Raw genomic sequence first — 13,756 nt, forward strand, 5'->3', positions numbered from 1 at the left:
GTCGACGATAGGAGTTAGGGAGAGCGGATGAGGGTACACTTTGGAGTGTAAGGGTCGAAGACTCAAGTGCACACTTTGGAGTGTAAGGCCCAGTAAACAAAGAGTCCAAAAGGGACGTCCTCAGGGAAGCCGGAATGTGGGTTCAGATGACGTCTTTCTAGGACGTCCAGATGACGTCTTTCTAGGACGTACAGGTGACGTCTTTAGGACGTCTTATGGACTACAGAATCGTCTTAAGTCCTAGAAAGACGTCGCCTGGACGTCCTAGAAAGACGTCGCCTGGACGTCCTAGAAAGACGTCGCCTGGACGTCCTAGAAAGACGTCGCCTGGACGTCCTAGAAAGACGTCGTCTGATGCTCAGACGCTTCAGATGTAGAACTCTTGGTCTCCGTCCTCTGCCTGACCTCCCTGGTCTCTGTCTCCGTCTCGTAGCCCCGCCCCCCCGTTGTTGACGCCGTCAGAGCTGCTGCACTCCCATTGGCCGAGGGAGGAGGCGTCGCACAGGGAGGGGTGCGGGGGGCTGCTCGGAGGCAGGAGGCAGCCGGCGCTGTCGGGGGGGCGGGACCTCCGCAGGGTGGAAGAAGAAGGTGTGTGATTGGCCGTGAGTGGAAGCGGAAGCGCCAGGCTACTGGTCCTCCGGGGGATGGCGGGGGGGGGGAGGCGGCCTAACGTCGCCGCCTTGGCCGGGAGGACACGCCCCCTAGCGGGGGAGGGGGCAGGGGCGTCTCTGGGGGGGGCCGACACAGGGCGAGGAGGGGGGAGGAGGAGGCGGGGCCGTAGGCGAGGCTTGCCGTAGGCCGAGACCACCGATAGGTCCACGGCGCGCCCCCCCCCCACCGCGGGCGCCAGGCCCCCCACCTTCCTCCCCGTGTCCACGTCCGTCTCCTCGGCGCCGACCAGAGTGTCCACGTCGAGGCGGGAGGGGGGTGGGGCCAGGAGGGAGGGGAAGGGGGGGGGGCCCGGGGAAGAGCAGGCGGAGCGGGAGTGGGAGTGCGGGAGCGGGAGACCCCCCCCTCCCCCGGGTCCACGCCCGTCCTCGTCGGGGGGAGCGAGGGAGAAGAGGGAGCGCGTGCGGTGACCCGCCCTCCATGCCCTCCCCGGGGGGTGGCGCTGGCGAGCCCAGGCCAGTTCCTCCTCCTCCTCCTCCTCCTCCGCGTCCTCGCCAGGCAAGGAGGTCTGGGAGGTCCGGCAGGGCCAGGCGGGGGGGGTCCTAGTGGCCTCCTGGGTGGGGGGGGTCTGGCTCCGGGGGGAGGAGGAGGAGGAGGCGTCTGGCCGCCGCTGCTGCTGCTGCTGCTGCTGAAGGAACTGGCCGACGGTGTGTCTCCGTTTGGAGCGCGCCCCGAGGACCTGCCAGAGAGGGACCACACACAAGGTGTTGACACAGCTGATCAGGGCAGGGGAGGGCAGGGGAGGCTGGGGAGGGCAGGGGAGGCTGGGAGAGGGCAGGGGAGACCGGTGGAGGTCAGGGGAGGCTGGGGGAGGGCAGGGGAGGCTGGGGGAGGCTGAGGGAGGGCAGGGGAGGCTGGGGGAGGGCAGGGGAGAATGGGGGAGGCTGGGGGTGGAGGTCAGGGGAGGCTGGTGGAGGTAGAAACACTGGTGGAGGTAGAAACTGGTGGAGGTAGAAACACCTGATAGATACCATCCCTCATTCCATTCCATGCATTACATTAACGAGCCCGTCCTCCGATTTCTACCTCCACCAGCCTCCCATGTGGGGCAGGTCTAATGTCTAACCCAGCCTCTGAGCTAAGCTACACGGTATGTTACCGTGGTAACAAAGGTATGTTACACACCCAAGCCCAAACCACAACAACTAAAGGCCTGGACCCCGACGCTCACGGTCGGTTCCAGAACGTTCCAGAGCACGAGCGAGCCGAGCAGGATCCGGCTGGTTCCACCCGACCAGAGACGACAAGCGTTCTGCACGAGGAACCGACACGGAACACGGTTCTCTGGTTCTGAAGTGAAGTTTACTGGGAATTGGGAATTGTTGGCTTGTTGTTTACTTGCGTGGTGCGCTCATGCAGATCTAGCGAGTCTCCTGAGTGCCTCAGCTTGGTTGAGGTGTTGTCAAGCGTGTCTGTGTGTGTCAGAGAGGCCAACGCAACCCTATCTACTCCTGCTGCGTGTGTGTGTGTCAGAGAGGCCAACGCAACCGCAGAGTACAGTTTACTGTCTGTGTGTGTCAGAGAGGCCAACGCCACCGCAGAGTCTGTGTGTGTCAGAGAGGCCAACGCCACCGCAGAGTACAGTTTACTGTCTGTGTGTGTCAGAGAGGCCAACGCCACCGCAGAGTCTGTGTGTGTCAGAGAGGCCAACGCCACCGCAGAGTACAGTTTACTGTCTGTGTGTGTCAGAGAGGCCAACGCCACCGCAGAGTACAGTTTACTGTGTGTGTCAGAGAGGCCAACGCCACCGCAGAGTACAGTTTACTGTGTGTGTGTGTGTCAGAGAGGCCAACGCAACCGCAGAGTACAGTTTACTGTCTGTGTGTGTCAGAGAGGCCAACGCCACCGCAGAGTACAGTTTACTGTCTGTGTGTGTCAGAGAGGCCAACGCCACCGCAGAGTACAGTTTACTGTGTGTGTCAGAGAGGCCAACGCCACCGCAGAGTACAGTTTACTGTCTGTGTGTGTCAGAGAGGCCAACGCCACCGCAGAGTACAGTTTACTGTGTGTGTCAGAGAGGCCAACGCAACCGCAGAGTACAGTTTACTGTGTGTGTCAGAGAGGCCAACGCAACCGCAGAGTACAGTTTACTGTCTGTGTGTGTCAGAGAGGCCAACGCAACCGCAGAGTACAGTTTACTGTGTGTGTCAGAGAGGCCAACGCAACCGCAGAGTACAGTTTACTGTCTGTGTGTGTCAGAGAGGCCAACGCCACCGCAGAGTCTGTGTGTGTCAGAGAGGCCAACGCAACCGCAGAGTCTGTGTGTGTCAGAGAGGCCAACGCCACCGCAGAGTACAGTTTAATGTGTGTGTGTGTCAGAGAGGCCAACGCAACCGCAGAGTACAGTTTACTGTCTGTGTGTGTCAGAGAGGCCAACGCCACCGCAGAGTACAGTTTACTGTGTGTGTCAGAGAGGCCAACGCCACCGCAGAGTACAGTTTACTGTGTGTGTCAGAGAGGCCAACGCCACCGCAGAGTACAGTTTACTGTCTGTGTGTGTCAGAGAGGCCAACGCCACCGCAGAGTACAGTTTACTGTGTGTGTGTGTCAGAGAGGCCAACGCAACCGCAGAGTACAGTTTACTGTCTGTGTGTGTCAGAGAGGCCAACGCCACCGCAGAGTACAGTTTACTGTGTGTGTGTGTCAGAGAGGCCAACGCCACCGCAGAGTACAGTTTACTGTCTGTGTGTGTCAGAGAGGCCAACGCAACCGCAGAGTACAGTTTACTGTCTGTGTGTGTCAGAGAGGCCAACGCCACCGTAGAGTACAGTTTACTGTCTGTGTGTGTCAGAGAGGCCAACGCCACCGCAGAGTACAGTTTACTGTCTGTGTGTGTCAGAGAGGCCAACGCCACCGCAGAGTACAGTTTACTGTCTGTGTGTGTCAGAGAGGCCAACGCCACCGCAGAGTACAGTTTACTGTCTGTGTGTGTCAGAGAGGCCAACGCCACCGCAGAGTACAGTTTACTGGAGGGGCCAGGAGAAAGGTTGACCCTGCTCTGCTCAAGTTCTGTTCAGTTCAGTTCTTTTCTGGTCTGTTTCTGGTCTGGGGCCGGTTTGCATAAAGATAGACCCAGTCTTAGACTTAGATCTCACTTTAATAAAGATAGACCCAGTCTTAGACTTAAATCTCACTTTAATAAAGACAGACCCAGTCTTAGACTTAGATCTCCCTTTAATAAAGATAGACCCAGTCTTAGACTTAGATCTCCCTTTAATAAAGATAGACCCAGTCTTAGACTTAGATCTGACTTTAATAAAGATAGACCCAGTCTTAGACTTAGATCTCACTTTAATAAAGATGGACCCAGTCTTAGACTTAGATCTCACTTTAATAAAGATAGACCCAGTCTTAGACTTAGATCTGACTTTAATAAAGACAGACCCAGTCTTAGACTTAGATCTGACTTTAATAAAGATAGACCCAGTCTTAGACTTAGATCTGACTTTAATAAAGATAGACCCAGTCTTAGACTTAGATCTCCCTTTAATAAAGATAGACCCAGTCTTAGACTTAGATCTCACTTTAATAAAGACAGACCCAGTCTTAGACTTAGATCTCACTTTAATAAAGATAGACCCAGTCTTAGACTTAGATCTGACTTTAATAAAGATAGACCCAGTCTTAGACTTAGATCTCACTTTAATAAAGATAGACCCAGTCTTAGACTTAGATCTCACTTTAATAAAGATAGACCCAGTCTTAGATCTCACTTTAATAAAGATGGACCCAGTCTTAGACTTAGATCTGACTTTAATAAAGATAGACCCAGTCTTAGATCTCACTTTAATAAAGATGGACCCTGTCTTAGACTTAGATCTCACTTTAATGAAGATAGACCCAGTCTTAGACTTAGATCTCCCTTTAATAAAGACAGACCCAGTCTTAGACTTAGATCTCACTTTAATAAAGATAGACCCAGTCTTAGACTTAGATCTGACTTTAATAAAGATAGACCCAGTCTTAGATCTCACTTTAATAAAGATGGACCCAGTCTTAGACTTAGATCTCACTTTAATAAAGATAGACCCAGTCTTAGACTTAGATCTCACTTTAATAAAGATAGACCCAGTCTTAGACTTAGATCTCACTTTAATAAAGATAGACCCAGTCTTAGACTTAGATCTCACTTTAATAAAGATAGACCCAGTCTTAGACTTAGATCTCACTTTAATAAAGATAGACCCAGTCTTAGACTTAGATCTGACTTTAATAAAGATAGACCCAGTCTTAGACTTAGATCTCACTTTAATAAAGACAGACCCAGTCTTAGACTTAGATCTCACTTTAAGTCAGTCTTGCTATAGACTCTAAAATGTTCCTGTTGCTTAAAGCTAGCCGATGAGTGACTAAAGTAAGACTGACTTTAGATAGCCTGTCACGCAATGCATTCTAGGTAAAATAAGACACTTGACAGAAAAGAAACATGGCGGCGGAACAACTACACCTAGCGGCCGAAAATATGAGAGATCAACTCCCTTTTCTTCTGCTGAAAACGTCTGTATATATGAGGAATACAATGTGGAGAAAAGTATACTGCTTAGCAGTTTTAACCAGTGAATTAGTTTACCACTCTGGAGTTACAGTGTTAGCTAGCTACTAGCCCCATAACCAGGGCTGCCAAGTTTCACCAAATGTTTGGAGTGAGATTTTTTGGCGGTGGAGCGACCCAAAACTGTGCACGTTTTGGCAGCGGCGGCCCCTCTCTCCCACCCAATTATTTGTGCTAGTTTCCTGCAATTTTACATGTTGTTCATAATGAACCAGCACAAGAAATGAAAATAATTAACATTTTATAAAACAAGAAAAGAATTCAGACAATATATCATATTTATGAAATCTTAATGAACAAATACAGTAGCCTACAGACTCTAAAAGAAAAATTGGCCCCATCAACAGGACTCAGCCCCTTGGTCAGCAGCAGAAAGACCCGTGGTCATCATCTTATATACAGTGCATTGCTCATAGATGGCTATCATGTTATACAGTACATACCAGGGTTTTTCCTGGGTCAGAATGAGGGCTTGGTGGGTGATTTTGTCCAATTTTTTTTTTAGGGACCCCCAATTGTTGTATTTGTATTGTAAATTGTAATTATTAATAATTATTATTATTAATGTACCTGGTTATGTTACAGTAGAGAAACAAAAAACAGTTGCCAAAACTGAGTATTTACTAGCTAAGATTGGCAAAAGATTGGCGTGGTGCAACCGAAATTAGTAAACAACTAGTTTGAAACTAACTAGTAACAACTAGGGGTTTAGTAACTACTAAATGCCTGCATTTAGTAATGACTTACGCCATATTGGTGCAACCCAGTCCAGTAGGCTACCAGATACGATGTTGTAATGTATGCACATATTTTGCTACCACGGTTGCCAGACGGAATTGACAATGTCCAGCCCAACCCGTCTAAAAGCTGCCGAATCCACCCGTCCAGTGTGACCAAAAGTAGCCCAATCTGGCAACACTGCTTGCTGCGTTCTTGCAGCTCGCGTGAACACAGGTTCTTCCATCAGCGCTCGCCTGCCGCTTCGATTGCAGACTCAAGTTAACGCGCGTGCAGAAAGATGCCACGAAACTCATGTCCGGTAGCTTTCTTTCAAGGAATTTAAAAAATAAAAGTCCCGTAAAACAATTGTTATTTCTCGCCGTGAGAAATAGAGATGCGGCGTGAGAGCGTGAGAACTGGTTGAAATGCGTGAGTCTCACAGCGATTGCGTGAGACTTGGCAGCTCTGCCATAACTGATGCCTAGTTTGAGCTATGGGGCTAGCTAGCTACTTGACAAACAAAACCAAACCGCTCCATAAACCATGGGCTTGTCAGCTACGAGTAACGTTAATCGTAGCTAAATCATACGCAATGGATGCGTTCGTGTGGAGGCTAGTCAGTCGCTTTGCATTAAAACAACCAACTGACACTTAAGGCTGACTCGTTCCCATAGCAACACAACTCTTAAGTCAAGCTTAGCCAGGGGGGAAGGTGGCTATCTTTCTCCCCTCAAAATAAGTCAGTCTTATTTTTTAACAGGCAGTCTTAATTAGACTGGTCTAACATGAGAATATAAGACTAGTCTAAGTCTTAGACCAGTCTTAATCTATGTTTATGAGAATATAAGACTAGTCTAAGGCTTAGACCAGTCTTAATCTATGTTTATGAGAATATAAGACTAGTCTAAGGCTTAGACCAGTCTTAATCTATGTTTATGAGAATATAAAACTAGTCTAAGGCTTAGACCAGTCTTAATCTATGTTTATGAGAATATAAAACTAGTCTAAGGCTTAGACCAGTCTTAATCTATGTTTATGAGAATATAAAACTAGTCTAAGGCTTAGACCAGTCTTAATCTATGTTTATGAGAATATAAAACTAGTCTAAGGCTTAGACCAGTCTTAATCTATGTTTATGAGAATATAAAACTAGTCTAAGGCTTAGACCAGTCTTAATCTATGTTTATGAGAATATAAAACTAGTCTAAGGCTTAGACCAGTCTTAATCTATGTTTATGAGAATATAAACGCGTGGTTTACACTGCTAAGGTAGTGAATATGAGGTCCCTGGGATGAGGAGGTGGGGAGAGAGGAGGTCCCTGGGATGAGGAGGTGGGGAGGTGGGGAGAGAGGAGGTCCCTGGGATGAGGAGGTGGGGAGGTGGGGAGAGAGGAGGTCCCTGGGATGAGGAGGTGGGGAGGTGGGGAGAGAGGAGGTCCCTGGGATGGGGAGGTGGGGAGAGAGGAGGTCCCTGGGATGAGGAGGTGGGGAGAGAGGAGGTCCCTGGGATGAGGAGGTGGGGAGGTGGGGAGAGAGGAGGTCCCTGGGATGAGGAGGTGGGGAGGTGGGGAGAGAGGAGGTCCCTGGGATGAGGAGGTGGGGAGGTGGGGAGAGAGGAGGTCCCTGGGATGGGGAGGTGGGGAGAGAGGAGGTCCCTGGGATGAGGAGGTGGGGAGGTGGGGAGAGAGGAGGTCCCTGGGATGAGGAGGTGGGGAGGTGGGGAGAGAGGAGGTCCCTGGGATGAGGAGGTGGGGAGGTGGGGAGAGAGGAGGTCCCTGGGATGAGGAGGTGGGGAGGTGGGGAGAGAGGAGGTCCCTGGGATGAGGAGGTGGGGAGGTGGGGAGAGAGGAGGTCCCTGGGATGAGGAGGTGGGGAGGTGGGGAGAGAGGAGTAGAGGAGGAGGCCCTGGGGAGTGGAGGGTTCCCAGCCAGAACGGTTAATGAGTCGCACCAATAGCTGGAGAACTCATCACTGTCCACAGGCAGACAGACAGGCAGGCAGGCAGGCAGGCAGGCAGGCAGGCAGGCAGGCAGGTAGGTAGGCAGGCAGGCAAGCAGACAGACAGGCAGGCAGACAGGCAGGCAGGCAGACAGGCAGACATGCAGGCAGGCAGACAGACAGACAGACAGACAGTGCCTCTACCTCCTGCGCCACAGCCGCCCCCCCTCCTCTCATCCTGCTGTTTCTACCCCAACAACCAGTTTTCCACGCTCACACACACACACACACACACACACACACACACACACACACACACACACACACGGGCATGGAAAGACTTCACATTCACATTTCCATGAACATTGTGGTGAACTTCCTGATTGAGTTTACAGCTGGCTGCCGTGTTGCTTTCCGCTTCATTACAATAAGAGACAGTTTATGGACCAACCTCACCTGACCCAGTACCAGTGTGTAACCCCGCCCCATCCATCCAGTACCAGTGTGTAACCCCACCCCCTCCATCCAGTACCAGTGTGTAGTCCCGCCCCATCTAGTACCAGTGTGTAACCCCGCCCCATCCATCCAGTACCAGTGTGTAACCCCACCCCATCCATCCAGTACCAGTGTGTAGTCCCGCCCCATCTAGTACCAGTGTGTAGTCCCGCCCCATCTAGTACCAGTGTGTAGTCCCGCCCCATCTAGTACCAGTGTGTAGTCCCGCCCCATCTAGTACCAGTGTGTAGTCCCGCCCCATCCATCCAGTACCAGTGTGTAGTCCCGCCCCATCCAGTACCAGTGTGTAACCCCGCCCCATCCAGTACCAGTGTGTAACCCGCCCCACCCCCTCCAGTACCAGTGTGTAGTCCCGCCCCATCCAGTACCAGTGTGTAACCCCCCCCACCCCCTCCAGTACCAGTGTGTAACCCGCCCCACCCCCTCCAGTACCAGTGTGTAGTCCCGCCCCACCCCATCCATCCAGTACCAGTGTGTAACCCCACCCCCTCCAGTAGTAGTGTGCAGTAGTACCACCCACCCACATCGTTGTAAGCGGAGTGTGTGTGTGTGTGTGTGTGTGTGTGTGTGTGTGTGTGTGTGTGTGTGTGTGTGTGTGTGTGTGTGTGTGTGTATGTCTATGAGTATGTGAGCACATGAGGTTGTGTCTTTGTATGTGCATGTGTAAGTGAATAACTCTAATGCGGGGTACACACATAAGGATGTTTTGGCCGGTTTTGGCCGATTTTCGGATGTCTGAAAACGACAGAAAACGCCCGGTTATCAGATGGATCTTAACATTTTCCAATAACAAAATCCTGTGGTGTGAGGTGTGTTAAGAGTCACTTCTCTTCAATTGTGCAATCAACTCTCCCGACAACCTGCTCGGAAAATGGGCGTGGCCGGCAATCGTAAATGTGAAATGCGTTCAATACTTCCGACCAGAAACCATAGGGTTGCCAGATTGTTTGGTGAAATTAGCGGTTTTAGAGAGAAATCTCGCGTGAACCCATCGTTTTTAATATTGCCTTTATGGATATGATTTTGTTTGTGGTTTATTTTCTCATTGACATGGCTTGGGGAACGAGACTAGAGAGTTTGGAGTCTGTCGTAATGAAAATCTTTATGTCTGTGGGGTGCTGAAATGGGGAAATTCGCGCACACCACACACAACACGATCAAGGCTGTTCAAATCCAAGATTTTGTTTCTTCATGTGTGGGGTCTGTCTCAGATAACATTTCTGTTAAGATTTTGAAATTCCTTATGTGTGTACCCCGCTTTAGTGTGTGTGTGTGTGTGTGTGTGTGTGTGTGTGTGTGTGTGTGTGTGTGTGTGTGTGTGTGTGTGAGCAGTAGTTAGCGAGCGCGCCTCGCTAGGCTAGCAGCGTGTTTTAGGAGGACTTCCTGCCCCTTCAGAGTTCCGCGCTGCGATGAGTCTGTTTCCTCTGTCTGATGCTGTCCAGCTCTCTCTCTCTGTGTGTGTGTGTGTGTGTGTGTGTGTGTGTGTGTGTGTGTGTGTGTGTGTGTGTGTGTGTGTGTGTGTGTGTGTGTGTGTGTGTGTGTGTGTGGGACAGAGTGACAAAGCACCAGTGTTTCCTTCTTCCACACCTCACTGAACTCTGTCTCTGTCTCTGTCTCTCTCTGTCTCTGTCTCTGTCTCTGTCTCTCTCTCTCTCTCTCTCTCTCTCTCTCTCTCTCTCTCTCTCTCTCTCTCTCTCTCTCTCTCTCTCTCTCTCTCTCTCTCTCTCTCTCTCTCTCTCTCAATTCAATTCAATTCAACAGGCTTTATTGGCATGACGTTTTACAAGTGTTGCCAAAGCACAATCACAGATATGACGAACAACAACATAACAACATAATATCAATGACATGAAAAAATAATAAATAAAAATAATATAAATAAAATAAAGCAGGTGGTGCAGAGAATAAAACATGGCATACTGTATGTATGTCCTACTGGTTGTCCCTTTTCTTGTGACAGGAATTGACATATTTTGCAGCCAAAACTGCACATTCTTTCTGTTCCCCCAGAAGGGCTGGTAATCTTTCCCTTTCTGTCATACTTCGGAATTCTGGGAAATTTGTTTCAAATTTTGGGAAGAACTCCTCTCTAATATTTGTGTAGTTTTTACATTGTGCTAAGAAGTGTAACTCTGTCTCTATAGCTCCGTCATCACAGTGACAGCACAGCCTCTCCTCTCTGGGCAGCCAGGTTTGTCTGTGTCTGCCCTTCTCTATTGCCAGACTATGATCGCTCAGTCTGTACATTGTCAAAGTCTTTCTCAGGTTTTTATCAGTTACTGTGGTTAGGTAGTCTGCCACAGTATACTGTCTGTTTAGAGCCAAATATGTTTCTAGTTTGTGTTGTGATTGTGTGAGTTCGTTCCAATATGTGATGTATTTATCTTTTTCTTTAGTTATAATTTGGTTAGGTCTAATCTTCTGAGTGATAGTGTAGCTGCACTGAGGCTGTCTGGGGTTTGTGATGTCAGAAGGTGAGAGGTCAGCTAGTTTCAGAACCAGCTGACTGAGGGGGCTCCTTTGGATGTTCAACTCTTGGCAGGCAAGGGCTTTATAATGGTAACAGGCAGGGTCACTCTTTTTAATATGGCTCCAGAATTTAATAGATCTTTTCTGTATATTTAGCAGTAAAGGATATTGGCCTAATTCAGCTCTGCATGCAGAGTTTGGGCATTTTCTTTGTACCCTGATAATAGTTTTGCAGAACTCTGCATGCAGGATCTCAACTGGATTTTTGTCCCATTTTGCCCAATCACTTTGTAATAAGGGACCCCATACCTCACTGCCATACAATGCAATTGATTCTATAACTGATTTAAATATTTTGAGCCATGTCCTAATTGGAATTTGGATTTGAATTGAACGCTTGATGGCATAAAAAGCCCTTTTTGCCTTGTCTTTGAGTTCCTTCACAGCTGCACAGAAATTCCCAGTGGAAGTAATTTGTAAACCTAGGTATGTATAGGTATTTGTCCGTTCTATTTGGGTCCCACCTATTTTGAACACTGGTTGATTCTTCTGTAACCGTGATCGCTTTTGGAAGGTCATAATTTTGGTCTTCTTCATATTTACTGTCAGGGCCCAAGTCTGACAGTACTGATGAAGAATGTTCAGGCTTTGCTGAAGACCTTCTTTAGTTGGGGACAGTATGACTAGGTCGTCTGCATAAAAGAGACATTTAATGTCTGTGTCAGTAAGGGTGAGACCAGGTGCTGGTGATTGTTCTAATAACCGTGCCAGTTCATTAATATATATATTGAAGAGGGTGGGGCTGAGGTTACATCCTTGCTTCACCCCTCTCCCTTGCGGGAAGAAGTCTGTGTGTTTATCACCAATTTTAACAGCCAATTTATTATTTTCATATATTGATTTAATGACATCATATGACTTTCCCCCTATTCCACTTTCTATTAATTTAAAAAGTAAACCTTCATGCCAAACTGAGTCGAAAGCTTTCTGAAAATCGACAAAGCATGCATGAATTGTTCCTTTGTTTTGATTTGTGTATTTATCTATTAGTGTGTGTAGGGTGAAAATGTGGTCAGATGTTCTATAATTTGGGAGGAATCCAATTTGACTTTTGCACAAGACATTGTGCTCTGTGAGGAAATATATAATTCTTGAATTTAGAATGCTGCCAAATAACTTCCCTAGGTTACTACTTACACAGATACCTCTGTAGTTGTTTGGATCAAATTTGTCTCCATTCTTGAAAATGGGTGTAATCAGCCCCTCACTCCAGCTTTCAGGAAAATGACCCACACTCAGTACCAAGTTGAATACCTTTAGAATGGCCAATTTACATTTTCTATTGGTATATTTTATCATCTCGTTTAAGATGCCATCAGGCCCACATGCTTTTTTGTTCTGCAGAACCTTTAGTTTGTCTTCCAATTCTAATTCAGTGATTGGGAAATCCAGTGGGGTCTGATAGTCCTTAATAGCTCTTTCAAAGGTTTTCAATTTATCTGAGATCTGCTCTTGGGCTTCATTCTTTGTATGTTTTCTATAAAGATCCCCAAAGTGTGTTTTCCATGTATCACCATCTTGAATTGATTGTTCATTTTTATGTTTCTTGGTAAATAAGTTCCAGTTTTCCCAGAATTTATTTGATCCCAGAGACTCTTCAATTAATTCTAGTTGGTTTTGTAAATATTGGTCTTTTTTTGTTCTCAGTGTTTTTTTATATTGCTTTAAAGTGTCACAGTAACTAAGGCGTAACTCCTGACTCTCTGGATTCCTGTGTTTTTGGTTGGAGATATTTCTTAGTGTCTTCCTAATGGATTTACAGTCTAAATCAAACCACCTTTCCCTGTTTGTTTTCTTTTGTTGTTTTGTTTTGCATTTTAAGTTTGAGGATGAGGCCAAATGATCAAATATGTGGTTAATGTGTGCCAGACAGCACTCTACACCTTCAGTATTCTGAGGGTAAGTCTGGGACAAGAAGGAGTCTAGAAGAGACTGTGTTGACTCACTGACCATAGCATTCTGGTACTGCTCCGGACTGTTTGGGGCCCATCTGTATTTCCTCTTTATGTTATACAGATTACAGGACTGAGAACATATATTACCTGTGTCTGCCCTTTTTAGATATAAAGTGATCTGGGAGTGATCTGATAGAGGTGATTGTTCTTTTACTGTGAAGGCTCTCAAAGAGTTTAGGTCTAAATCTGTTATAGCATAGTCAACGGTGCTGCTTCCAAGTCTTGAACAATACGTATACCGTCCAAAAGAATCCCCTCGCAGCCTTCCATTGACAATGTACAGGCCCAACGCTCTACAAATCTGCAGCACTTGTTTTCCACTCTTGTTTGTGGTTTTATCATAGTTATTCCTGTTGGTAAGGTTAGGAAAAAGAAGGTTATCTCCAGTGATGTAACTGTCACCTTCAGTACTAGTAAAGTCTACCTCCTCACCAGTCCTAGAATTTAGATCTCCCATGATCAGCACAGATCCCTGGGCCTGGAAATGACTGATCTCTTCTTCTATGATGGAGAAAATCTCCTCACTGAAATATGGAGACTCTATTGGGGGATTATAAATTGCGCATAGAAAAATGCTTTTCTCGCTGGAAATTATATCTTTTTGTATTTTTAACCAAATGTGATTTTTCCCTTTCTTCTTTATTTCTATAGAGTCAGCTAGTTGTGACTTATACCATATCAACATCCCCCCAGAGTCTCTGCCCTGGGTGACTCCATTTAGTTTAGTTGATGGGACTATAATCTCTCTATAGTTAGGAGGGCACCCAGTAGGGACATCTCCTTTGCACCAAGTCTCCTGCAAAATAACAATATCGACACCAGTAACCTTGTCTAAAAATTCAAGATTTCTGCTTTTTAAACCAAATAAATAAGAATT

The 13,756-nt window shown here is 47.7% G+C and overlaps 1 protein-coding gene across 1 annotated transcript in view; it reads right to left on the bottom strand.

Moving 5' to 3' along the window:
• Positions 1 to 367: 367 nt before the first annotated feature.
• fam124a (family with sequence similarity 124 member A) overlaps positions 368 to 13,756 on the bottom strand; it is a gene marked incomplete at both ends in the record, with an annotated part of 45,269 nt that continues 31,880 nt past the window's right edge. Inside the window, 2 exons of the mRNA XM_080534892.1 lie at positions 368 to 1,222; positions 1,316 to 1,348. Of these exons, the coding sequence (XP_080391018.1) occupies positions 368 to 1,222; positions 1,316 to 1,348 (888 nt within the window). The remainder of the gene's footprint in view (positions 1,223 to 1,315; positions 1,349 to 13,756) is intronic.

The sequence above is a fragment of the Nansenia antarctica genome, assembly GCF_963989245.1.
Source record: "Nansenia antarctica genome assembly, chromosome: 6".
NCBI classification, from domain to species: domain Eukaryota; kingdom Metazoa; phylum Chordata; class Actinopteri; order Argentiniformes; family Microstomatidae; genus Nansenia; species Nansenia antarctica.